Genomic DNA, 26063 nt, shown 5'->3' with positions numbered 1-26063 from the left:
AAATGGGCACAAGATCAGAGAATATTTTTAGTAGAAGCAACTAGTGACAGAACATAAGATTTATACAATGCCTTATTAACAGGTAGAGTTTTACACTGTGCTACCTTTTTTTTTTTTTTTAACTCCCTTTAAAAGCACTAAAGCAAATAAGGAATTTTTAGCATATGATTCATTTTATCTTCATGTAGACATCTGTTTTTCTCTGGCTACGGGACAGGTGAGATAAATCCCACCTGAACTGTCTACTCCTCTTTTGGTGCTGGTTCATGCTGAAGATGGTAAGGCATTCCTTCTGTCAGTTGATGTAAAATGTTTGGGAACTTGTTAATTTAAAAAAGAAAAAAAATAAAATTCAAAAATGTTAACTGAACATTGTCTGTAAAACTAAACACTTAGAGGCTGCCAGTGAAGTCTTACTTCAGTTGCCTGAGATGTATGTGTTAATGTAGTCTTTAATTGTGCAATCACATGCTTTCCCATCACCCACCCACTCTCCAGTCCTGGCTTTTGTGTATAGGAAATAAGAGTGTAAATTCAGAGTGTGTAATGGTAGATGGTAATGTTTATTGGACCCTTTCCAACTGCTGAAGCAAATGAATAGTGCAGGCCATGAAAGAGAAAGGGTGCTTGGTTCTAGGTCTCTTCTGCTGTGGACTTACTATGGAATACTGGGCAGATATGCTGATGGTCACATTTGGACTTTGCTGAGTCCACTCAGTGAAGGATGGCCACTGTACTGTTACATCCAGGTTTTCATCTCTGAACACTCCCTGCTGGATAGTTTCTATAAGGTTGGGTTTTTTCAGTATTTATAATTAATCTGGATTTCCTTGGTTATTTCTATCATAGACAAAGATAGAGTGAGTTTTCTAGCTGAGGTTTCTTTCAGTTCATGCCTTTTAAACAAAGAAATGTTGTTGCACATGGCTATGAATAGAAGACCTTACTGGCAGTTATTTTAAAAAAAATGCTATTTTACAACATCTGTCATAGTGGTAACTGCCAGATGTTTATTGCTAACTAGAGTTGATGAGTGCTCCTTCAATGTGGTTTAAAAGATCATAGATGCAAGACTGAAGCATTTCATCCTAGAATGTTTCATATCAGCACCAGCCTATGATCTGAAGGACACATCAGAGAAACCTTTCTAGCAGACACCCTGACTGGAAAGGGACAAGGTCTCTCCAGTTCTCTATTGAGTTAGACAAATGGCATTGCTTTGTTTAATGTATCAAGTTTGTGCTTGAATTCAATTAGATTTCTTGCTCCTTTTGCAGGATTAAGAACTAAAACTTCTAACTTCTGCTGCTGTAAAAATTATCCAAAGACAGATAATTTTGTCCATGTAATTCCATATTCAAAACAAACATTTGCTGCCCTTCTAGCTGTTAGTAACCCCAAAGTAGGTAATAGTTTTCAACCTTTCTCTGTTCATATAAATGTTTTTCTGGTACAATGGCAAAAACTTTCAAGTTCATTTATGTTCAACTGATCTTCTACATAATATAAACCTATAAAAGGGTAATATCAGAGCAATCTGGCACAGGGTCTCCTTTTCGTAAAAGGACAAACACCAAAAAATCACAAACAAGCAAACCAAAAACCAACAAAAAAACACCACCACCCCAACCCACCCCCCAAAAAATCCCCCAAAGCCAGAAAAAAAACCCAAAACCAGGCAAACCCCCAAAACACTGAGTTGCCTTTTTACCACTTTTGTCTTCATGCTTTTAATTAATCTTTTTAAATTTCACTTGATATGGAATGAAGCCCTACTAGTGGGTCTGAAGTAACTCAGGTAACTAATTTGATTGCTTAAAATAGAATTATTATATTTATTGTTGAATTAATTTATATTGTCATCTTCAAAATAGTTATTTCTTAAGTTGTTGGGGTTTTTTTTTGTTTTGTTTTTTTTAACCAGTGAATTATCTTTTCTGGGAAAAGGATGATACTCTTTACCACAGAAATGATTCTATAAACATGGACAGAGCTCTAGCCATCTTCATTTGTGCTTTTGATGGCATAAAGAGATGAAAAGAATGCCTCTCCTACTGAGACGGGCTTGACAGTACTTTTGAAACTTTTAGACATGGTTAGTTAAGACTTTCTGAGTAAGCTTTGGAATATTCATGAAATAGCACAAATTATATGGATTCAACATTTTATAAATATATTCAAGACTAATAAACCTTACACTGTAACTTATTTTGTTATATTATATCCTGGTGTAAAATGGCATAAGCTGTGGCACAGTATTTGAGTACTAATGCACACACATTAGATCAGCATTTTATGTCTTGGCCTGTTTATATAAATTCTAGTTGAAGTATGAATAAACTTTTCCTTTTCTTTGCTCCAATTAGTACTGTGTGTATCTTTTGGGGGACTGGAACTCTTTCCTGGAAAAGAAAGAGTATGGGGAGAAAAAGAGATTAAATGAACTCTACTTCTAATAGCAAATATCCTTATTTGGCATTGGGTAGTAGAGGCAAAAAAAAAAAAAACCATAGAAAATGTTAATATCACAGTTTGGTTTCCTCAGTGGAAAGCTACAAGGTAATAGTCACAGCACAAGGCATTTAAATTAAGCATATGATTATCTTAACTGATGCCCAGTGGTATATGTATAATAATACTTTTTCTTCCTGTAGACATACATGTATATATATGTAAAATACATGGAAATTATAATGATGTAGGTAAGGTCAAGGTATCTGTAGACAGAAAGGACTGAACCTGTCTTTCAAAGACCAGTCAATCCCTTCATCTGCTGGTTTGTCTTGGAGTTCTAGGTTCAGCACAGTATTTATGGAACAGATATCACTCGTTTAATGCAGTACTATTCTTGTTTGAGGGTATTATTTTGGAAAGTGTCAGTTTAGGGCTCAGGGAAATAGAGAAGTTTGGCAAGAATCATCAGAAGTCTTGGCTATGCTTCCTATATTCATCTCTGAGACAAAACTTTTCTTGAACTGTGTTCTCTTCTTACCTCTTGACAACTTGTACTAGATAATATCCCCCTCCCAAGCTTTTCATTCTCTTGTGGTTAGACTAAATTGAGGGGTTTGGAGCAGAGGTACACCAGAATGTTTTATTTATTTATTTATTTATTTATTTATTTATTTATTTATTTTAAGAGCTGGATGGTTCTTGACCTCTGTGCAGGGAGATTTCACTTAGTGACTTTCCTTTTGGCTAAGTGCATACATTGTGCTTAAATTTCTGCAAAGCAGAAGTTTTTCTGTTTAACTAAGCCTGCAAATCTAATGTGAATTGAATAATATTTAATTTGTAAAAGTTTAAGCTGAGAATTGTGTGGAAATACTAGGTTTTGACCTGGAAAAAAGCCACAGGAAAAAAAAAGTTTTAAGTTAACTTCAGGTTTTCCAGGTTATTTACAAGACTCTTATTCAGATGGAATAAGTCAAAACAGCTAGGTCTCTGGCCCAGTTCCCTTTATGTATTTTGACAAGAAACAATATTAACAAACCAGTTTTCCTGTGACTCAATTCCTATTATTACCTAGCTTTGCCCACTTATTTTATATTTTATGTTAATGTAGATATGCAAAGTTTCATTTGATGGATGTTCTCCCAATTAAAATTCTAAAATTCATCTTCAGAATTTAATGTCTATTAAATACACCTTTCTTTCAATTTGTAAGATATCCTTTTAGGATAAGTAGGCAGGAGCATGGAGGAAGCTAGTAAGCATTTAGAAAGTTGAAAAATTAGTCATCATCTCACTCTTGGCTATGTCACTTGCCATTGCTTTGGGGTTTTGGCAGAGCTATGATTTACAGCATTATAGATGTACCTACATATTCTACCACAGGTGCCAATAGCAGCTCAAGAGTTCAGGGTGTGTGAATGAATATAGAGTTGTTTTATACAGTCCATGTTATAGATAAAACTACTGGTGTCTGAGCTAATTAGACTGATGTTAGGTTACAGTCAACATGCTGCGTTTCTGCTTGATTTGGACTATAAACATAACTCTTAAAAAAAAGAAAAACTGAAATTTCAGTAGCTGTGGTGTTAAAGGCAAGATTTAACAGGCTACCATTTTTCTTTTTCTTTTCCTAGAGTTGTCCATCCTACCCACTTTTTAGATGTTGCAGGAAAGTGGCTAGTGTTTCTTAAAGTCGGGATAAAGAAACTGTAGGTTAATTGGAAAGAGAAGATGAGTTGTTGCAATAGATTGCAGCCAATCTGCTTTACGAAGGAAAAAAATTCTTAGAGCAGGAGCTGAGAATGAATGGAATTGCTTTTGCTGCTTTTGCCTGATTGTAACTTTGGCTTTATAAAACTTAAACTTTTTTAAAAAAAGGGGGTGGGGTGGGGAATCTCCAAACAAAGCAACACAAACACCAAAGCTGACAAGAAGGCATTCTCATAACTGAGCTTAGCATCACAGCCATATCTAGCTTCAGTGGAATTTTTTGTCAAAAACATTCGTACTAGAAGGCTGGGGGTTTTCTTGCTTGTTTTAATTTTTTGAGTCACTATTGTCACTGGAGAGAATCTATGTACTTCATGTGTATGAAACCTGATTGTTCAACTTCAGAAGGGTCCGTGAACCCAGGAGAGTGCCTCTGACGCTGGCAATAAATACATGCTTGTAAAAATAGAGAATCTTGATGATACTTTTCCTGAGTGCTGTCTTAATCTCCAATTTCAGTTCATGGTATTTTGGGGACAGAGTTCTAACTGTCGTTCCTGGGATTGAGGGGTTTTTAACAGAATGGGTCTTTTGTGCCTCTTGTTATGATTTTATTTCTTCCTTTACTCTTACATGTGTTATTACCATAACTATTCTATGATTAGCTGGTATTCAAAGGTGAAAAAAACTGTACCTAAAAAAGTAAAAGGGGAGGGTATCAATTATAAAAATTATAAATTATAATTAATTTATAAATTTCTTTTAATTGTGAGCAGTGTCGTTCAGGGGAGCACTTTCAACTCCTGAGTGGAAACATGCACTTATAAATGGCCAGTGAAATGAGTTCTTGGAGCTGTAACTGCTTCTTCTCACTCACCAGGTCTGGGTAAATCAAGGTGCACTTTCACAAGAACTTCATTTTTGGTGGCCAATTTTTTTTTCTTTTTTTACATATTCAGAATAATGTAGTCTGCTTGGCAGCCTGCTCTATTTTGATTTTTATATAATATGTGGGGTTTGCAATTCTGAGGGAGCAAGACATGATGTAGTTTTCTCAGTACTGCCTGTTGGAGCTTTATCTGCACTATAAATGTGCTGTAAATAATACTGTAAAGCTGTACTGTAAATGCTAGTCACTCAAGAGTTTCACTGGGGAGAGATCTGGTAGTTCTAATCCAAAAGTGATCCCAAATGGAGTCTATCATACATGCAATGTGGATGATTCAAGGTACAGGACCATGGAATGAAATGAACAGTCTAAATGTAGTTTAGGTGCCCTCACAGACTCCTTCTTATCCTTCTGTAAGTGTTGAAATAAAGCTGTTATATCAATCAGATTCAATTATTTATATTTTTTATGTCAAATTGCATGGATACTTCATAATTAAACTACTAAGTTTTTTCTGTAGCCATTTTTTTTGTAGTTGATAAAAACTGTGTGCTTTATGCAAACAGTGATGTTCATCTTGTATAATTACTATCTAAATAAAATTGAAAGCAGATTGATATTTTGAAGTACTTTCATGTAGCACAAAAGACTCAAATATGTAATAGGCTGTTAAATTGGAAGTCATGTTCCAGTGCAACATTTTTTTTCCACTTAAGAGCTTATGAGCAAAACAGTAACTGGAGGTTTAAAGAAAGTCCTTGTATTTGAACTTCTATGGAGAAGTTAGTTTTGTGTTGCGGCTCAGAGTATTAGTAGATGCTGAATCTATTACCTTTCCTTGTAATATTTTTAAGCAAACTATTATGTTGGACAGTACTTCTACACTGCTGTTTGATTTAAAAGATCAAAGCTGTTCTCTGAACCATTTTGATTAACTGTGAAGACTGGCTATGTTCAACAGTAATAGGTATACTAAAGTGCTGCCAAGATTAATGTGGAGATGACCCTGTGCCTATTTTCAGAATCGCAGGGGGGCGAATTCTGTCAACAGTGAAGATGCATTTGATAAAAGGCCGAAGCAGTGGGGATCCTTTCTGTCAGGCAGTAGAGGAAGTTGTACAAGATTTGGATTTGAAGATTAAAAATATTATCGATTCACAACATGAAGCCTTGACTGCCAGCACTACTGGACTTAGTCCAGCACGGGTAATGAGACTTCTTTTGTTCTTTTTACTATTTAGCTTTACAAGAAAGCAAATGTCTTTTGCCTGTTTAGTTTCTTCTTTATATTTTAAAAGGCTTTCTATAGAGTATTAGCTTTTGCTAACAGTACAGAGCAGTGTCATTTCCTCTACATTGTGGTTTTGAACTTGTTGAAAGACTTATTTTACAGTGTGGATTTCAAAAAGCTGATTTACTTAAACTTAACTTCTTACCTCAAAATTGTAAATAAAATACTCTTCAAAACCAATTTGTTGTACAGATGTTATAGATGTAGATACTTATAACCATGATGTTTGCCACTAATTGCAAGCCAATAGAGCTATAGCAGATTGCCAAATAGAAATCCTCTCGAAAGTTGAATTTAGATTTCAGAACATGTATCAGTAATTTTGATTAGAATACACAGGTTTTAATTAGCTCAGCATCAATATTTCCAAGGGTAAGGCATTCAAAACAAGGTTAAATAAGAATTCCAAAACATGGGAAAATGTTGAGACAGAGGGGAGTGAAAGTGAATCCCCAACCGACCAATGTCTAAGTTTTTTTCTATTAGTGTTTGAAGACAACAATGAAACTATTAATGATTTTAGTCTCATAGAAAGAATTAGGATACTTACAGTTCTTTGTCAAGTGTGGAGAAATGAATACAGACTTTCTATTTGTTTTGCTTTTGGTTTTTTTTGTACTTAAACCTGAATTTACTCAGGTTTATATTATGATCCCTTTTGTGATGAAAACATCAGCTAGCTTTAATTATTTTATTTTACATTGTTGATATATAAACTATCCAATTCCATGTAGTTTTAGCTAGGAAACTTTTTTTAAAACTACAAACACGTTGAATGTACATTATTAGAATGCTCTGTTTTGTGAAATCACTGGAATTACCTCATGGTAACACGAAATTTAAACAAATTTTAATCAGGCTTCCAATGTGCTTTTTCTTCTGAATCTTTCATCACTGTATTTCCCTGTTTCCTTATCATATCCTTCTATTTCTTTCTCTTTCCCACCTGAAATACTGATCTCCATCATTAGTTGTGTGTATTTAGCTACTTGTATTACTGATAAAATTTAAAAAACGTTTAGGTAGATATAAGTAATGTAAACTATTTTACTAAAACTTTGTTCTTCAGAGAAATTAACCACAAAGTTCCTTTTCCAAAATGTTTCATGTTTTTTTGTTTTCCATAGGTCATGTTCATAGTCTAATGACTGTAGAAATGTTTACCAGTATCCTTGTTGAGGCAGAATATAGAAAAGCTGGTTGTACCCTGATGTTGTTAGGAATTGTGGTTAAATACTTAATTCCATTGAAAGCAATGTAAAGTCAATGTTTTTTTCAAAATGGGCACCTGAGGGCAGCTTATGAACTTAATTGTATTACTGAAAGCCTGTGGTTCTATGTTGAAGATTTTGCCAATTGTTCAGTTTAAGTTGATTGCTGGAACATTGCATCTACTTGTGGAAGAGCAGATTCTACTGGAACATTTCTCAGTGAGGAAATTTGAGTACACAGCAGAGGATGACAGGCTTTAAGCTAATCCTTTTCACCATACCCAGTGCAACACATCCATACTTGCCAAAGTATGGATGTAACTGAGAGCCATCAGAGATAACTGTGGTCTCAATCTGACTGATATGCTGCTTAGCTTGACAAATCTAGTGCTGTATTGGGTTTACATGGCAAGGTTTTGGTAGTGGGGAGGGCTGTAAGGTCTTCTGTGCAGAAATACCAGAAGCTGGCCCCATGTCAGAGAGAGCCAGCCAGCTCCAGGATGGGACCTGCTGCTCGCCAGTCAGTGGTGGTTGTAGTGCCTCTGTGATAGCATATAAGGAAGGGTAAAAAGTGCTGCGCAACAGCAGTTGGGAGAGAGGAATGAGAATACATATGAGAAAAAACTGTAGTCACCAACCTCAGTGAATAAGCGGGAAGAGGTGCTCCAGGCACTGGAGTAGAGATTCCTCTGCAGCCCATGCTGAAGACTGCAGATGCAGGTTGTCCCCCTGCAGACCATGGAGATCCATGGTGGAGCAGATAGCCACCCTGCAACCTATGGAGGACCCATGCTGGAGTAGGTGGATGTGCGCTGAAGGAAGTTGTGACCCCTTTGAGAACCCATTCGGGAGCAGGTTTGTGGCAGAAACTATAGCCCGTGCAGAGGAGCCCGTGCAGCAGCAGATTTTGTGGCAGGACCTGTGACTTCATGGGGGACCTGTGTTAGGAGCAGTCTGTTCCACCCTGTGGAAAGGACTCACCCTGTAATAGTTCTTGAAGAACTGCAGCCAGTGAGAAGGACCCCACGCTGCAGGAGTTTGTGAAGGACTGTATCCTATGGGAGGCACCCCATACAGGAGAAAAGGAAGAAGTAGCAGCAGAGATGAAGTGTTAGGAACTGACTGCAACCCTTGTTCCCTGTCCCCCATGCCATTTGAGGGAAGGAAGTAGAAGAGTTGGGAGTGAAGTTGAGTCTGGAAAGAAGGGAGGGGTCCTATTCTGATTCATTGGCAATTAATTACATTAATTTCCTTAAGTCTGTTTTGCCTTTGATGGTAATTGGTAAGTGAACTCCCTGTTCTCATCTTGACCCCATGAGCTTTTCATCATATTTTCTCTCCCTGTCCTTCTCAGGAGGTGTGGTAGAGCAGCTTGGTGGGCACCTGACAGCTAGCCAAGGTCAACCAATCACAGTCCTTTGTGGTGCCCAATATGGGGCCTGTTGAATTAGAGACAAAGACATTAACTGGGAGAGGTACTGGGCAAAATGTGAACTGAATGCTGTTAGAGAGCAGAGTAAACGTGGGGAATTTTTGTTTCTGTAACTGTGGTGAAACAACAAGGGGTTGAATGTGTGTAAATTGTCCACCTTTTTCAGTGTTGTGATGCTATTTTGATTTTGGTGTGGAGAATAATTTTTGTTGATGTAAATGAAGCTTGTGAAGATTGTGTGCTGAATGTATATTGTAATGATAATCTTAAGTATGTGATTCACAGAGACGAGGGATGGAAAAGGAAGCTTAGGCAAATGTTAAGAGACGGATATCAAATTGCGTATCTTAGTGGAGCTTGGTTGGAAGAACATTTTACTAACAATATAGAGGGGTAGGTTACTAATTAAAAAATAAAGCAAGCGGAACGAAGCAAAACAGATTAAAAAAACCCAAAAACCTGTAAGTTTTCCAAATGAATTTGAGTTGTATAAAAAAATTGGAGCATCTGTATTGTTTCATTAAGATCTCATGACAGCAAAGATGAATGCTCTGTGCTGAATTTCACATATAGCTTGTTTTTTTGTTTTGTTTTCTTTTTTATTTTATAAGAAAACCTCCAAACCCTGAAGCTATAATTTTTCAGGGAAAAAAAAAAAAAAAGAGAAGTTCTAATTCAGAATAAGTTCTGGTTTTGTTAGGATGTTATGTTTTTCTCATACACAAGAGACTAAATTGAGTTCTTTGAGTGCAAATTTAAAATATGATCCTAACTACAGCACTCAATATTATGCCTCCGCTATCTCCTGGGAAGGCTGCTGCCTCATAAAATGCACCTGAAAAGAGTCACTTTGTTAGAAAAATATTTGCTTTTCTCCTGGCAGTGGCACTTTTCTTCCATCATTGCTCGGTTTTCCTGCAAATACCTGTTTTATAAGGAACCAGAGCTCCAGGAAAAAATATGACTTTATGCAGCAGGAAGTACTACTTTGTGTTGAAGCCTGCATGAGTGACTAATAGGAATTATGATTAATTTCTTCCTGAGAAAATTACTATTGTAAATGGAAACTAGTTGGTGTTTCTGGAACTAACCAGAATAGTCTGAAGTACCTAATGGTCAATACCCTTGACAGACTGATCAACTATTTTATTGAAAAAATAATTTAAATAATGAATACAAGCTTCCTAATAAACATGACTTTTTATAGCAAGGATTGTTGTCTTGCCTGAAGTTCTTATTGTGCCTGGGGCAATAGGATTTTGGTCTATGGCTAGTACACCAAGTCACTGTTGTTGTAGTACAACAGATTCCTGAAGGACATCTTCTGGCAGTTAGGAAGGTGTATTATACTCTAACGATTTTTATTTTTTTTTTTCCTTTTGTATATCATCAGTCAAGATGATGCCAAATTTTTACTTTTCTCATTAAGCCAATTTTACCATGACACACATGACATTTCATAAAAATCTGTGATGTGGTGATGTAATGACTTGAAGAGGTTCAGAATAAACTTTGAGGAAATTAAATAGTACTGAAATAGGGCAATTCTGTAAAGCCAAGTAACAACCATTTCTGTAATTGCTATTTCTAGCTATTGATTATAACTTATACTAACTGACTGACGTGTTGCTATGGTTTCTTGAAAGCTACATACACTAATTGATGTAATCAAATAGAGAGAGAAGTAGAATTTGATCTTTTAAAGTCTGTATTTAAAAGCAGTTAGCTGATTAGATAAATGCAGTTCATTGCTTACCCTGTCCTTCTGAACCAAGTTAGGCTATCCAATGTTTCCGTGTATTAGTAAGTAAGAAAGCCTGTAGTTTTTAAAATCTACTACTGTGTGTTAAGCCCTAAATTTCTTTATGGAACTCCTAATAATTTTAAGGAAAAATATAGCAAACTTGCAATTCTTGCAGTCCCATAGTGGCTATGGAGTTCTACATCTGTACTGCTGACTGTAGCATTGAGCACTTCCAGATGTGGATTGTTATTTTCTTTAAGGAATTCTTTATTCTTGAGGAAAATCGTGAGGAATCTATCCTGTTCTGAACAACAGGAGATTGTGCCAAGTACCTCTGTCAAATCTTGATGAAAATCTCACTTCTAACCAACTGCTTTAGCAGATTCAGTTAGTCAGAGGAGTTGGACTTCACCAGAATGTGTTTGTGTACCCCATAGCACCCAAATTGGTTGTGAGAAAATAATCATGGTTTCATCACAGATTTGTATATTTATCTGTGTGACTTGCTCATCAGTGTATACCTCCAGCTGGCAGTGGTCTAGACTTGACTAATTGCTTGGGATGAGCAAGAAACTTTCCCATGGGCAGTTTACCCATAAATGCTTACTGTGAAAGGGAAGGAGAGTATTCTCACCCCTTGTGCTGATATGGGTTGCTTTTGGAGGTGAGCTATTAGTCTGGCTTGATGACCTTTCCTGTTGTGTTCCTTTTAATTTTTTGCTTTCAGCCAAAATTGCATTCTATAAATCATGGCACTGCATACTGTGGCAGAGATACTGTAAAGGTCTTACTAGTTCTTCTGGATGAAGAAGCTGTCAATCCTCCCACCCAGAACAAAGCAGAACTATTATATGACAATGAAAACTTAAATTTGTTTGGAATCACCTCTGTTTTGACACTCTTCAGGTGAGTACTAGAAGATTTCTTTTTGTGTTGGCTTTGTTTCTTTATTTTTAAAATCTTCTAAGTGGCTAACAAAGCATTGGTGTTACTTCTACAGAGCAAATGTGAGGTTAGGTTTCCCTATTTAGGTGTAAAGGGAAAGCATTCTTAGAACAGTCTGAAGTTCTCAAAACTATTCTACTTCCCCATTGCATTTTCTGTATCTTCAAGGTACTTTTGTAATACGGACTTTTTCAGCTAGTAAATTTCTGAGCTGAACAAAACCCATTACAACAGATTTCCAAGTACTCGCCTCTTGATTTTGGACTCTCAAGTTCAAATACTATCTGTTCAATACCTAATTAGGTTACTAGTCAATTTGAAGATGCCTCCTTTGTCTAGCTATGACACAAGAGATTTTTTTTATTATTATTATATCCTTTGTTTTATCTACGTAGTAATTATTTTGTAGAGGCAATTTTAAATAGTTTTTTTCTGATCTACCAGTCAGGATAGTATTGCACAAAGGATGCTGAAACAAAATTACATGCATGAAGATCTATTAATCATGTCTGTAGCTGATGTCATAAATTTGCTTTAATGGCGAAAGTTACTTTTGGAGAACAATAAAATCAAAAGAAGAGGGAGAATAGAGGAAGAAGCAAACCTCTTCCTGGTGCCTAGATGAGAAGTAAAGCAGCCAGGGTTCAAAGATAAGCATCCTTTGTAGTACAGTGGTTAGTTACCCAAAAGTCCTTTTCTCAAGGTAAATATATTGTCTTCATAAGATCCTGCTGTAGCCCCTTATTGGTTGTCCCTGCTTTTGGTGCCTTTAGCAGTGATTGGAGAATCTGTTCAGCAGGGCAGGGTCTGTGTGGCCAGCTGCTCATCAGGCTCTGTGCTTGCACAGTTTTGGGGTTCACAAAGATAAAAGGTGACTTACACTGAAAAGGATAGGAACACTGGGGAAGGTGGGGGTGTTTCTTACGCTCATGGCAGATGTTTCCCATGACCCAGCATAACACCACTATCAGGGTGTGGAGGTGCAGGGCTGTGAGGATGACAGCAAGGAAAAACAGTGACAGGTCCTAAAATGGAAGGTGGAGGATTCTATAAGTCAAAAAATTCAAAGGTTTCATTAGATTTATCATTCAACATATTTTGTGAAATAAAAGGAAGCACATTCTAATAGAACTTAAAATCCGTTTCCCTAGTAAGAATTCTAAGTAGCCCTGTAGTTTTTAATATAAAGAGCTGCTTGTAACAACATGTTGTGGAATATTTCTTTTTCTCAAATATCTGTGGATAGCTGTAGTTATACATTTCTGTTTCATTATCTAACAAGCTTAAAATAACACTGATTTTAGTCTCTTATTTTTCTATTGCATCAGATTCAGGAAAATTGCTTCATTAATTCAATAAACCTCTCCATGGCGATATTTTTATCAGAATGATAAGGAGCTTATCAGATTTAGGTTAATGCTCTATGTGAATGGAATCGAGGCCCACCTGAATTCTTCTGAATTAAACGCTGCTATTATTCAGAGCTAGAAAACTTGAATATATATATATATATATATATTTTTTTTAGAAATTCTAATTTAAAATAGGTTTAAAACCACTTATTTCTCAATAAGAGTGCCTACTGAGTGTTCTGATTTCATTTACCTAATTTGATTTTTTTTAAGCTGAATTAATTTTCTTGAATTGAATATTCTTGAAAGGATAAACATTTGATTCTCAGTGTAGGTGTAAGCAGCTGCTGCTGCTTGGGACTCTATATTGTAGTCTAGACAATTCTTGTGATTTCCTTAGTTATTCTTAGTGGTCAGTTTGATTTAGATTTTATTTTCCAGTGTGTGTATGTGTATATATATATATATATGTATATTAATATTAAATGTATGCTTCCATTAAAAAAATTATTTTGAAGCAATTTATTCAAAGGATTGAATTTATGATCCTAAATGTTTTGGGAGTAAAAAAAGAAACTTGAAAACAACACCTGTTCTCAAATCTGTGTTTTTGCATTTCTCTAGCAGCTTTACTGTAAGGTTCCAATTGCTTTATGAATGCTGAACACCTTAATACTACACAAGATGTTAGCTAAGGTGTCACTCTGATTTGCAGCAATGTACAGGCATCTCTATGATACACCACTTTTTTGTTAATGCCTATGTCTCAAATATTTGATCTTGAGTGTTCGCAGACTTTTTGCCAATCTATTGTTAGCAGTAAATCTGGAACAGTTTAACAGGATAAATGGCAATACCTTTGGCAATAAGCATCACTGCAGTTTTCAGTCTTTTAGTTAATCTGATTCTGTGTGTTAGATTGTTGGTCACCTCATATGGTAGTTATTCTTTTATGGGGTTTTATCACATGGTAGTTATTCTTTTGAGGTTTTTCACAATGCTTTTTGTTATTTCTAGAGATTTCATTGCAGGAGTATCCCAAAATGTTTACAGTTTGTGGGTAGCTTTGTCTGGGTTCTGGTCAGTTGGAGAGATCGTTGTCTTCAGGTGAAATCTGAGATTAAATGAGAGCATCTCTTTTACAAAACTTCAGCATTTCAGGAATTCACCTTGCTTTTTTTTTTTTTTAACTCTTCATAAACTTCTAGATCAGTTGGGTATGTTTATTTCTCTGCACCGAAATCCTGCGAAAAGCTACTGCTGAGAAGCATCTATTGTATTGTTCAACTTCTTGTTGTCTTTCTTTAATTAAAAATATTTTTGTTGTAATTTATGAAATGCATGTGTATTTAGGAACTGAAAACGCAAACCCTGACAATACATCCTTAGTAAACATCCTAACCAAAATGAATCTTTTCTTATTTAATTTGCCCTTTAGTATATCCATCAAATATCTTCCTTCTGTAAGCACCTCATTTCAGTCTTCTGGAAAATATTTTTCTATAATTAATGATATTCTTTATTTTTAAATTTTGCATGACTATGGAATGAAGTCTTTTCATAACCTTTTTCCATAAAGGTTATCTTCCTATCCTATTAAAGCTAAATCCAGTTAATTTCTTTTCTTGCTTTTTAAATTTCCTTCTTTTTAAGGAACGCCTGTGTTGATCTGGTATTCAGACCAAGGAACCTCTTGAAAACCCATTTCTGTTGGCACTGAAAAGGAAACTAACCTATCCATGTGCTGGAGAAGCAGTGGCAATTTAACCAGTTGCTTATTCTGAGGAATCATCAGTTGATAGAAAAATGGGATGCTGAGAATTTAGTCATTACAGGTTACAAAGGCTCATGAACCAGAACACCAGCATAGACATGGTGAAGCTACATGTTTTTGCAATTTAAATAACAAAAACACTGCAAGGTCCTGTAGAAATTTTGCACCACAGACAAATAGAAATAAACAAAATAGATTGGGCTAAATTTTTTTTTAATAATTGAGTAGAATGGGCTAAATAAATGAAATGAGCATATTTTTGAAAAGAAAAAAATATGCTCTGATATGCACACCGTCTTGCCATGAGCATAAACAGAGGAAGTCCTTATTTACAGATGCACAGATTTGTTCTTATTTCAACCCAAAAACTCCTTTTTACCTGCATCAATAATTTTGTTGCAGTATATATAACAAAAATTTTCATTAATGTATGTAACTGTTCACATACTGAAATACAGGAGGATTGAAGCATTTTGTTTGTTGGAACATTTCTTTTGAAAAGTCTGTAAATATGAGGAAAATATTCTGGATGTGAACCAGATGCTGTTCAAGGGGATTTAAGTAGGATGGTGACCTGGTAACACAACACCAGCATTGCAAATGATAATGTGGTTGCGGTTCTGTAGTATTGTAAACATACTGCAAAATACCAGAAATTGTAACTGTTTGATTTAATTTTGCTGTCTCTACTTGTCACAGTACATGTGGTTACCTAGGAAAAGAGAAAACAAAGTAAGGCTTGGAGAGCAAAGATACTTCTAGTTCCTGAGGGACTTGGTATGGTAACTGGTTTTCTTAATAATTGCATTTATACATTCTAAATACTTCTTATCTCTTTCTAATATAGATCTCCAGCACAATCCAATGTATCTTCTCCAAAACCTCTTAGACAGCGTATTCGGGAATCTATGGATGAAAAAAAAATAAAGGTACTGTGTAGGAATTGCTATGTGACTATAGGTATACTGAAATAATAACGCTAAAATGTAACACTAAAATGTAGTTTTCATTTTAACTGAGTATTTGAGAATTTTAACCCATAGCTAAAGAAATGTAATTGTGATTAAACTGTGGTTATTAGCCCAACTGCTGTACTGTGAATGGAAATATCTAAAATGTAAGAAGAGAGAGGCTTTAAGCTTAAAAAATTCTTCCTAATGAAAATCTTGTACTGGAGCTATACTGAATTAATCTCTAGCTCTTCATTTAACCATCTATGTGTTTCAGGACTATAGAGATAAAACTGAAGCTATGTGAAAGTAGAGAGAAAATACAGCACAGGCATCTGATTTCAGTTCTGATCATATAGGCATTCTAAAAGCATAATAGTGTCTTTTACATTGCTGGGGGGGGGGGGAGAGATTATTTTTATTTGAATCATTCTGATTCCCATAATTCCTGATTCTCGTAATTCCCATAAAGCTTTTCCCGTGGCTTTGAGAACAATAAAATAAAGTTGCTAATGTTTGCTATTTTGTAGATGGAATAAAACATTGGGAGTTGTGAGTTGAGATGTTGTGAGTGGCACTAATCAAAAGAACAACTTCAGTGTTTCTGAAAATGAAAGTCTTCCTGTGTACTGCATTTTACATAGTCTTTTTTCCTCAAAATTGTCAGACTTGAACACTGGGACTCTGGAAAGAGGCAGAGCTTGTATCTTCTACAGCATTTCAACAGAGAGCTAAATAAAAGTGACCTAATATTTTTTTCAATGTTAGTTAGTCCTGGCAAGAGGCAAACACAAATGTAGTTAGCATATAAGGAGGAAAACAGAGGTGTTTTAAGGCATCAGAATCAGTTCCAGAACAACACAATGGAAAATTTCTTTCTGCCATTGGACATGAGAATTTTAGCATATTACATGCTTGAGAAGTAGAAAGTTATTAAAGGAAGTAAAATGACAAGTGCTGTCAGTATTTTCAGCAGTGTTTTAAATATACTCTTAACTTGATTCTGAATGCTTTTTTTGGAATGGGGGTGGGGTGGATGATGGGTGTTTTGGATACATACACTAATTATGATGAAACAGCTTAGAACTCAGGCAAATTATGAAAGGTTGAAGCTGATAAAGGATCTTCATTATATTAATTTTATGATGAGCAGCATCTTTAAATGGCAGCTTTAAGTCATCAAATAACTAAAATGTGATTTGCTGTTTGCATAATACATTGAAATAGTTTTCTTATCTAAATAGAGGTTTTATAATTGGATTCACGAACAGCTGTGTTCAGTATCAAATTGCAAAAATTATTATTTAAAAGTAATTACCTGTCACATTTGAGACCTTTACTGCAAATCTTACAAGGTTTTTGGCAGAAACTGTCAAAAATAGGAGTCTTGAGATTGATTAATGTTATGAAACTATTTTAACATTTTTTGGGAAGTGCTTCTATGCTAATCAAGAATACCAGATTAGCTGCTGTAATTTTTGTACAAATAGTAGTTCTTTCAGAGGTCTCTGAATAATTGAATGAGTTCTACTTCAGGAGCAGGATTTGTATGCCAAAGGGTCATCTTGACACTCTTCTGTGCTGTTTTTATTGTGCCTGACTCTGTTAAGGGTTCTGTGACGCCTATGATCCTTGATAATACAAGAATTTGACTTTTCCTGTAGGACCCTTGTCCTAGTCTTGCTTCACCATGATTGACAAAAAAATACACCCGCAGCAAAATAGAATGAAACCTCCAATGTTTTTAACCAATAATTTTTGATAACTTTAAGTCAAATTCTAGAACTGATTTTGATGCTCATCAGGTGTCTAAGCTAATTGAAAATATAAATGACTTTTTGTCTTACGAAAACCAAAATCAAAGACAACAAGCAGCAGGTTTTAAGTCTGTGCTTCACACTTGGAAACTCTTTGGCATCTTAGAAGACTGCAAACTTGTTTGCAGTTTTAGCTTTTGTATACCAAATATGTGATGGTGGACTCTTCCCCCATTTTAGCAATGTGGATGGTAATGTGCGATTAACTTGATAAAATGAATGGCTATTTGGGGCTATACAACTTGTGTCTTAGAGCACCACTGTGGCTGCTGAACTGCCTCTAGTAATCACAGTCTGTCTTTGCGGCTTTCTTCCAGTGCGTCCTATTGTACCAGAAAGACAAAGTACAGGATGAAACTGAGGCCAAATATCTCAAGATGTTTTTCCATTAAAAAAAAGCTTAAAATAGAAATCATGCAGTTCGCAGTGTAATTTTTTACCAATTATGTATCGGCATAGAGTCTTCTTACTCAAGATATTTGAGTATTTCACATGATGTTTGTAATTGTCTTTTTCTGTGTATCAGCCAAACAATGCCATCTAAAATACACTATATTCATGTGAAATCTGGAATTATTCTTCTAGCATTTGTATGTTCACTTTAGACTTGTTTCTCCTTCCTTCCAGTCAACTAAAGTTGCTGTTGCCAAACAACTAATGACTTAAACTCAGGTAGTTCTCTGTCATTTATCTTTGATCTCCATCTTCTTACCTAAAATCCTGCTTTCTTTCTTGAAACAGTCGTCTCTAATTTTGCCTTTTTCTGTTTTTTCTTTCTACCTAACAATTTCTACAGACATTCTTTTGCATGTTTCTACTCTTTCCTTTTTGCCCTTTTTCCCTGAATATTTTATAGGGAGGGTCCCGTCTTTCAGTACATTATTTGCAGATTAATACATTTGCAAATAGAATTTAAGCTATCGTATTTGTATGAACATTTCACAGATCTACACCTGACCTCAGTGGCTTCTCTGTAAACACTGACATCTTTTGTTACTTATATATGTTTCTGCCAATACGCAGCTGTTGATCTTGAGGTGTTAAGTTTATTTTTCCCGGTATATTTAACATTGAGTATGGTATCCTACCTGTTACTTTTTTCAGTCCATAATATCTCCAGAATATATTTTTCTCTATCTGTATGTCCATTCAACTACAACTTATGAAATGTTCATTTAGCTTTTTTATATGCTGCTATGTATTTTTCTTGGACTTGATAGCTACAACTTTGTCCTGTCTCTCTTCACTTGATGACTTTTTTTGCAGCAATCTCAAAGTGATAGATACTAGAAGACATTCTTCTATTTGCATCTCAGTCTGTCCCTTTACGTTGTAGTGCATATAAACTACTTGTTTTAACCTACGCTAACCTATTGGTTCTTATTGATTTGCAGTTTAGAGATATCTGTCCTTGCTTACATTCAGCCTGCAATATCAATCTTAATTTTTCATGTCTTAATTTTCAGACTGGCTGTTTCAGCTGCCTGTTTTATACCGTTTCTTCTGGCTTGAAGAGATTTGCTATAGGTATTTGCAGAACTCATTATCCTCCTTTGAAACCTTTTTCAGTACCTCTAAATCAACCTCTCCCCAAAACCTGGCAGTGCTTTGTGTTGAGATAGATGCCCATTATAGTGACTAATTTCAGTTCCTTTCTCTGTGAATCCATATATTTCTTCTCTTGGATTGTAATGTCTCTTGGTAGAAATAAATCTTGCTCTGTCTTTACTATGCAGCACATACCACAATAAATTCCTTCTCCATGACTGTAGCTCTCAAGTGCTGGATTAATATTTATCACCTTCTTATACTAAATATTAGTCTTCATTATTATTAATCTTACAGGTTACTTGTAAAATTCACAGTTGTAAATTTTGTTATGCATAATGCCCTCATTTAAACAATTGACTCAGAATGGGTACTGTTGTTTTTTTAATAAAACAAAAGCAAAATGATATTTCTCAATGTCCCTGATTATTCTGAGAAGTTTCTTATGCAGTGTATGTGGTGATAGCATTAGTTCTATAAAATTGTCCTGATGACCTTTTTAACATGCTGCCTCTGACAGGTGGTTAGAGGGTAGTCTATAGTACAGATTTGTGATGTTTCATTAGAACCTGTCCCATAAAAGTCTCATTTTCCATGGCATTTCACAGGGGAAGAGAAACATGGTAGTGGTGATTAGTTTGTATGCTTAGTCCCATCAGATGTATGTATTGAATAAAGAAGTTTAGGAAAATCTAGAAATCAAAAGGAGAAACACTTCTCTCCAGGAAAAGAGTGGGTGGCAGGGAGGAGAGGGGATTAAAAATCATTATGCCCTCTCCTTCCTTAAGAGGAACTGATCTCTTAACTCCTGAAGAATTGTGTGGAGGAGTGCAGATTGATAATATTTAGACCTAGGGCGCAGCATCATGTGTATGTGTTTAATATCTAAAAACATGGAGACTGGATAAAGTAAATGAGTAGCTATGAACTGGAATTGGTGTTTAAAAATAAAATTAATCTGTGGGTATTTCCATTGGGGAAAAAAATATTCCTGGCAACAGTGAAAGACAAAGAAATATTTTTGTCTTTCAATCCTCATTAAATACTGGAAGAGATGCAGAAAGATCACCTAATTATAATGGCATTTGTCAGGAGGAGAAGCTGTAGCTCTTATCCCTTGAGAAGAAAAAAGTCTGGGGTGCTAGCATGTTGCATTTTTTTAATTCTCTCTAGCAGAAGCAGGTAAGAGTAATAGTAAGAAAGTCAATCTTCCTGTGAGAGACAGTTTCAAGTTTATCTATTGTTTAAGTGAAGTGTCTTCTGGTGAATGCTGTTTTGTAGAAGGAGTCTTTAATTCAGAAAGGTCTACAGGAAGTCTATTGAATTGTGTCTCTTGTCAGTTGCCCTTATCGCTGCTTTCTGCTTTATAAAAAATATAAAGTTTATATATATTTATAAGTACAGGAGAGGTATTTTAGTTAAACCTTCATTAGATAAACTTATGTCTGCTTCTTCAAATCATACTTGAATTTATATGAAATTGGTAGATATCCTATTGTTTGATTTCTTATTTATTTCAATTGTGTTATGTAAGTCCTTTTTATTGGTGAGAGGTGGGGAAAGAAGGGCTGTTAAAATCACCTATCTTGTTTAGTTTAAAGAGCAACTTAAAACAAAAATGTTGCGTAAGATTTTAGTCTTTCTTCTGCATCAGAAAAGATTAATTACACTTTTAAGTTGTATGTACTGTTCCTGAACTAATGGAATTGGATGAAACTCAACTTTAGGAGTTAAGAAGGAAGCAACAAAAACTATTAGGATATGAGCATGCAATATATGAGAGAGTAACAGAGTTGTGTTTTTGGGTTTTTTTTTTTTTTTTAATTTTTTTTAACTTAGGATTATTTTGGCCTTTTGATACATTGTTTTAGAAATCATGCTGCATTGTTAACACATTTACCCTGAAACAGCTGCAAGGACTTTCAGTAGTTTGGCATGTGTTTTTCTTAATGTAACTGGAGACAACCTTTCCTATATGAGGCACTATTTCCCTCCAATTGGGAACATAACTGTAGTTTTAGTTTTAAAAAGAATTTATGGCTTAAGAACTCTAACAAATCTTGGCATGCTTGAAGTTCATTGTAATTTTACTGTGTATAGAAATCCTTCCAAGGAAAAAGCTTCACAAAGCAAAAAATCCCTTTTTGCCTTTCCCATGTGACTTGTTCATGCCTATATAAAATGACTTAATATCTAGCTTCATGCACTGCTGTTATTTTTCATTGCTTAGTTCTCCAAATGCTGTTACTTGAGAGAATTGTTTTGCCTATTTGTGATTCCAATACAAATAAACTGTGACTTGGAAAGCTAATAACAGGAAGTTATCAAGAGGTTTCTGTATGCCCACTGTAATTGTGAACAGAAAACTCGTGGTATTAGAGAAAACAATCTTTCTCAGGTGGCAGTCTCATCTATTGTAGCAAGAAATATTTATTTATAAGTGGAATATGATTATGGGGAACACTAAGCTGACTTACAGCTTCAATGTGTATGGAGTATGCTAATAATGAGTGTGTGGAGGAAGGTGTAGGAGAGGATAAAAAGGTTATGTTCAGCACAAAATCTGAGGTAAGACTTTTTGTTTCAGTTAATAAACAACATTTGTGTTGAAAATACCATTTTGTTTCTACAAGACCCCTAAAATACTTTCCTAGTATCCATAGCTGTGAGTTCTGAAAACTTCTGAAGCACAATAATAAGGTGATTTGAGGCTAAATGTTTTCAAAACACTTGTAGGTTAATTTGGGATAGCAAAAGGCTGGGACAATGTCATGCTAAAAGAAATTGATAGTTTCAGTACAATAAAAGCTTGCTATTACCTGAGCTGTTCGGAACATTTTTCATTATACTTTTGATATTCAGCATGCTATTCATGTTGAATAACATGATGCTTTGGTTTGGCAATGATATTTACCTTTTATTCTTTGTTTTGCATTCCCTTCTTTCTTTTTTCTTTTTTTTTTTTTTTTTTTAATTTTCTTTGAAGTTACCATTTTTTTTTTTTTCATCTAAAAGGACAAGGGTAAGAGAAGATATTTTTTCTTTTTATCTCTTTTCCCCTTCCAAATAGTGCTTTAATTGTTTGGCTAGAAAATAAAAACATGTGTTTGTTGTTACTGATGTAGGTTTTCAAATTCTATTATGCCATTCCAGTGTATAAAACCCAAATCTCGACATTCTTGACTAAATATTGGCAGTACTGTCTGTATGCAGATGCTGAAAGGAGATCTGGAACAGATTATCAACTAACTTTTAGAAATAAATAGAGCATGCACTGTTAATATTTCACGTAAAAGGGAATGTTTATATCTTGAACAACTGAAAAACTTCTCTAGATACAGAAATCAAAGTGAGAGAGTGTCCTGATTCCTTTACTCATTAGGACTACTAATTGACTACATGCACTAAAATGGTCTTAAATTCTGACATACTTTCTTCCAGTTGAACAGTAAGAACAGTGAACCCCTTCTTCTGAAGTGCAGCAGGATTTCTTTTTCTGTGCACAGATAAAAGCAATTTGCTTGTGAAGAGGAGAGGGTATACTAAGTGAGTTTATTGCATGCCATTTGTGTGCAACTACTTGATTAGCAAACTGAGCTCCCAACGTATTTTTGCTTTCCCAGAGCTGTAGATCATTAGGCTGGTGCCCTAAAAGCAGTGGGTTTCAGGGAATTTAATGTAAAAGAACTCTGATGTTTAAGAGCTATTTTAGGCTAGTGCTTCAATAACTTTTTAAGTTGCTCTTTTTTTCCTTAAAAACATTCCAGTGAAACACTACTTTTTGATTTAGCACTGGACTTGTGCTCTTGTGTTCTGCCTTCAGTCCATTAAAAGTTACTTATTGCTGCCTCATTCGATGTAATACAGTTGTTTTTACTAGAGAATATCCATTCCTAGACTAGTTGGGAAGTTTTACTGCTTCAACAAATTTAGTTTTGCACTCTTGATTTTTATGTATCCTGTAGATTAGTATTAGCATCAACTGAAACAGTCATATTGGTAAAGCTTTGTCTGCTGTTTGCAAATGATTAAATGGTATGTGATGCAATATGGAGTGAAGTTTGGAGGCCTATTTCAAGCTTCAGTGAAGTTGAAACAGATGGGTTTGTGCAGCAAGTGTTTCAGTATTTGAGCTTGACTTCTGTCCTTTTACTGTGTTGTTTTTTTTTTTTTAATCTCTGCAAAATGAATTAGTGAAGTGCTAGATGGGTGGTGAAAAGAAACCCTAATGTCCCAGAAACTAACTGGATTTATTCTTGGTTATAGAAAGGTAACTACCAGGCTTTCTTGCTCAAGTTTCATGGGTTTTGTGCTGTTTGTTATAGCTTCATCAACTCAACACAAATTTTAGCTTATTTTTGCTTTGCAATGTGAATGTGTTAGAACTCTGTGCAAATTATTGGTGCATATTTTTTGATGTGTGGCATTTGCTGAAGAATAAATAAAAATTGAGGGAATTTTAAAGATTGACATGGAGTGTTTGAGAAACAAGGCAAATACAGACAAATATTTTGCATTAATGTTACAGTAAATTTAAGATTAAAGAAAATGTAAGCCCTTTGTATTCTGAATATTGTAATTACACAATTAGATGTTCGTTAAGTTTAAACTGTATTAGGGTTGCATGTTTAATTATTCCATGTTCTTAAGCTTATTCTGGGTGTAGCTTTTCTATCCTTCAAAACACTTTCTGAAAAGACTATAAAGTTAATGGCATACACTGAATGACTTGGTGAGCTAAAGCTAAATTTGAAGCACACAAAGCCTTGTAAATGTCTATGTATATTGTCTTACTTTAAATGTTTTAAATACAGAGTAGATTAACACCTGAATACTTGAATTGTTGAGAGTCAGGCTGGCTAGTTCTCCCTGTTAAATCCACCGTTCTTTCTCAGTGTGTTATCTGGCGTAGATAAATTGCAGTTCAGGAGTGATGAACAACTGGGATAATTTGGTCTCTAACTCTTGAAGGAAATGCTGAATTTTGAAGTAAAAATATATATGTACAGTTCTTATTAAGTCAGAAAGAACTGTTTCTGTAAACTCATGGGATTTCCCCCCCCCCAAAAAAAAAAAGTCTAGGTGTGTTCATCTGACCAGCTGTGGTTATCACAAAGAGGTACTTGGACTGGATCTCAGTGATAAAAACCTAGAGTCTGTTAGTTTAGCCTATATGCATGAAAACAGTATTGATGAAAGTGGCATAAATTATGACTGAATTTCGTGGATGAAGGCCTCTGTAAAAGTGTGTTTCTGGGAACATATTTTCTTTCTGTCTGAAACAGATTTTGTGTTGGAGGAAAAATATTTCTATAAGGGTCAAACCCAAACACTAGGATTTTAACATGCTTTTGCTAAGAAGAAAAATAGACTTGCATAATACAAACTTTTTAATCAGAAGTGGCTTTAAACCTCTTAATTGACAAATCATTCCTGTTATTTGTATATATAATATTTCTTTTGTGACAGTGTTTCTTGCTGCTTCTTTTTCCTGATGTTTGTACTGCACTACCTGTTCAATTAAAACTTATTCTAATTCAACTGTGCTGTTGTAATAGAATTATTGCCAAAAATCCTAATAAATTGTAATTATCTCCTCTGTGCTGTACTTTTCAACAGATCTTGTATAATCCAGTCGACTTTCAAATGGAAGTGAGGGCAGCATTTTCTTGCAGTCTATAGGATTTGTGACAAATTGGCTAGAAATACAAAGCTTGACTGTGAAGTTCTAAGCTGATATGAAGCTGTAACAAGTGCAAACTGAGGAAATTTGACCTGTAACAGTAAATTCCGTTAAATATGGATATATTGATGAATATAATGAAAATTTTTCTTTCCTTTTTTGTAGTTGAGCCAAATATGTCGATTTGCCTGTGCTATGAGACTAGATTTTCTGATTCCAAAACTAGGAGGTGGAGATGAGCATGAAGAATCTGATAGTGTTCTTTAATACTATAGGTCTATGGCAACTTAGATGTTATGTTTTAACAGATGTGAGTTAGACACCGGTATTCAAAAAAGAAGTGTCTTTGTTTTGTGAGTAAATGGGAAATCCATAATTTGCCAAAGATCAAAAATAATACTTTATATTCCAGTTTTTAGGTATAAGTATATTGAAGCTTAGTTTATATTATCTGTTGTTCATTTTCAATATTTCTGTTATGCATTCCTCTGTTTGAATTGGTGGCAAAACTCATCCTATACTTGACATTTCTGAACGTCAAAGATGATGACCTGTAGAATTATGATAATTGACTGTAGCTGTGGCAGCTATTCAAAATGGTAGTCTGCAGTCCATCAAAAGGGGGAGCTAACTAAGTTTTAAAGCTTCAACCTAAGTTTTTCTGTCAATGTGTAACTCTCTATAAAAGATTAAAAAAGTTTTAAAAATTATTTTAGGACTTTAACAGAATAATTTACTAGTAGTATTGAAACCCTTTGTGCTTTGTAAGCTTTTGTAAGCTAATACTTCACAAATGTATTTTATGTGAGCATACTCATTTTTCTGGTCTCTTTTTCTTTTTTTTTTTTTCAGTCAGAGCTTTCATGGAAACGTTATATTACTGTTCTTACAGGTGTTGTCTTCTACTTTCATAAGTAATTAAAGCTAGTACCAAATTGCTATTTGCAGATGAAGCAATCTTCAATCAAATCTCAGTTTGCATCTACATATAAAAATGAGTTCAGTGAAATAAATGGTCGGCATTTCCTCAGCAGTAGACAAATTCCAACCTGCACAAATACTCCACCAAAGCAACAATTACAAGCTGGATACGTCACAGGTAAGCTGTGGCAGGACTGTATAAGTAAATATGATGGCTAATATTTTAAATGTTATCAAACAAGGCTTTAGTAAAGATCAAGCATAAATGTTTTCAAGAAAAAAGCCTGTCATTATTCCGTGTATGCTGTGATCAGTTAAATGTCTTTGCATTAAAATTGTAAT

At 34.9% G+C, this 26063-nt stretch overlaps 1 protein-coding gene across 11 annotated transcripts in view; it reads left to right on the top strand.

Annotated features, from left to right (window-relative positions):
- The window catches only part of PARPBP (PARP1 binding protein), a 51749-nt gene that overhangs the window by 20648 nt on the left and 5038 nt on the right, over positions 1-26063 (top strand). For 6 of the 11 annotated variants that reach the window (XM_065680363.1, XM_065680360.1, XM_065680373.1 and 3 more), the window contains exons 7-10: positions 6076-6259; positions 11459-11637; positions 15650-15731; positions 25749-25899. In XM_065680363.1, the coding sequence (XP_065536435.1) occupies positions 6076-6259; positions 11459-11637; positions 15650-15731; positions 25749-25899 (596 nt within the window). Of the gene's footprint in view, positions 1-6075; positions 6260-7471; positions 7706-11458; positions 11638-13004; positions 13114-15649; positions 15732-16282; positions 16329-25748; positions 25900-26063 lie in introns of those variants that run through there. The other 5 variants (XM_065680392.1, XM_065680403.1, XR_010613058.1 and 2 more) reach the window with 5 other exon arrangements.

The sequence above is a fragment of the Lathamus discolor genome, chromosome 1 (assembly GCF_037157495.1).
Source record: "Lathamus discolor isolate bLatDis1 chromosome 1, bLatDis1.hap1, whole genome shotgun sequence".
Classification (NCBI taxonomy): Eukaryota; Metazoa; Chordata; class Aves; order Psittaciformes; family Psittacidae; genus Lathamus; species Lathamus discolor.
Note: the sequence above shows the minus strand (reverse complement) of the source record. Positions and strands in the feature narration are given on the sequence as shown.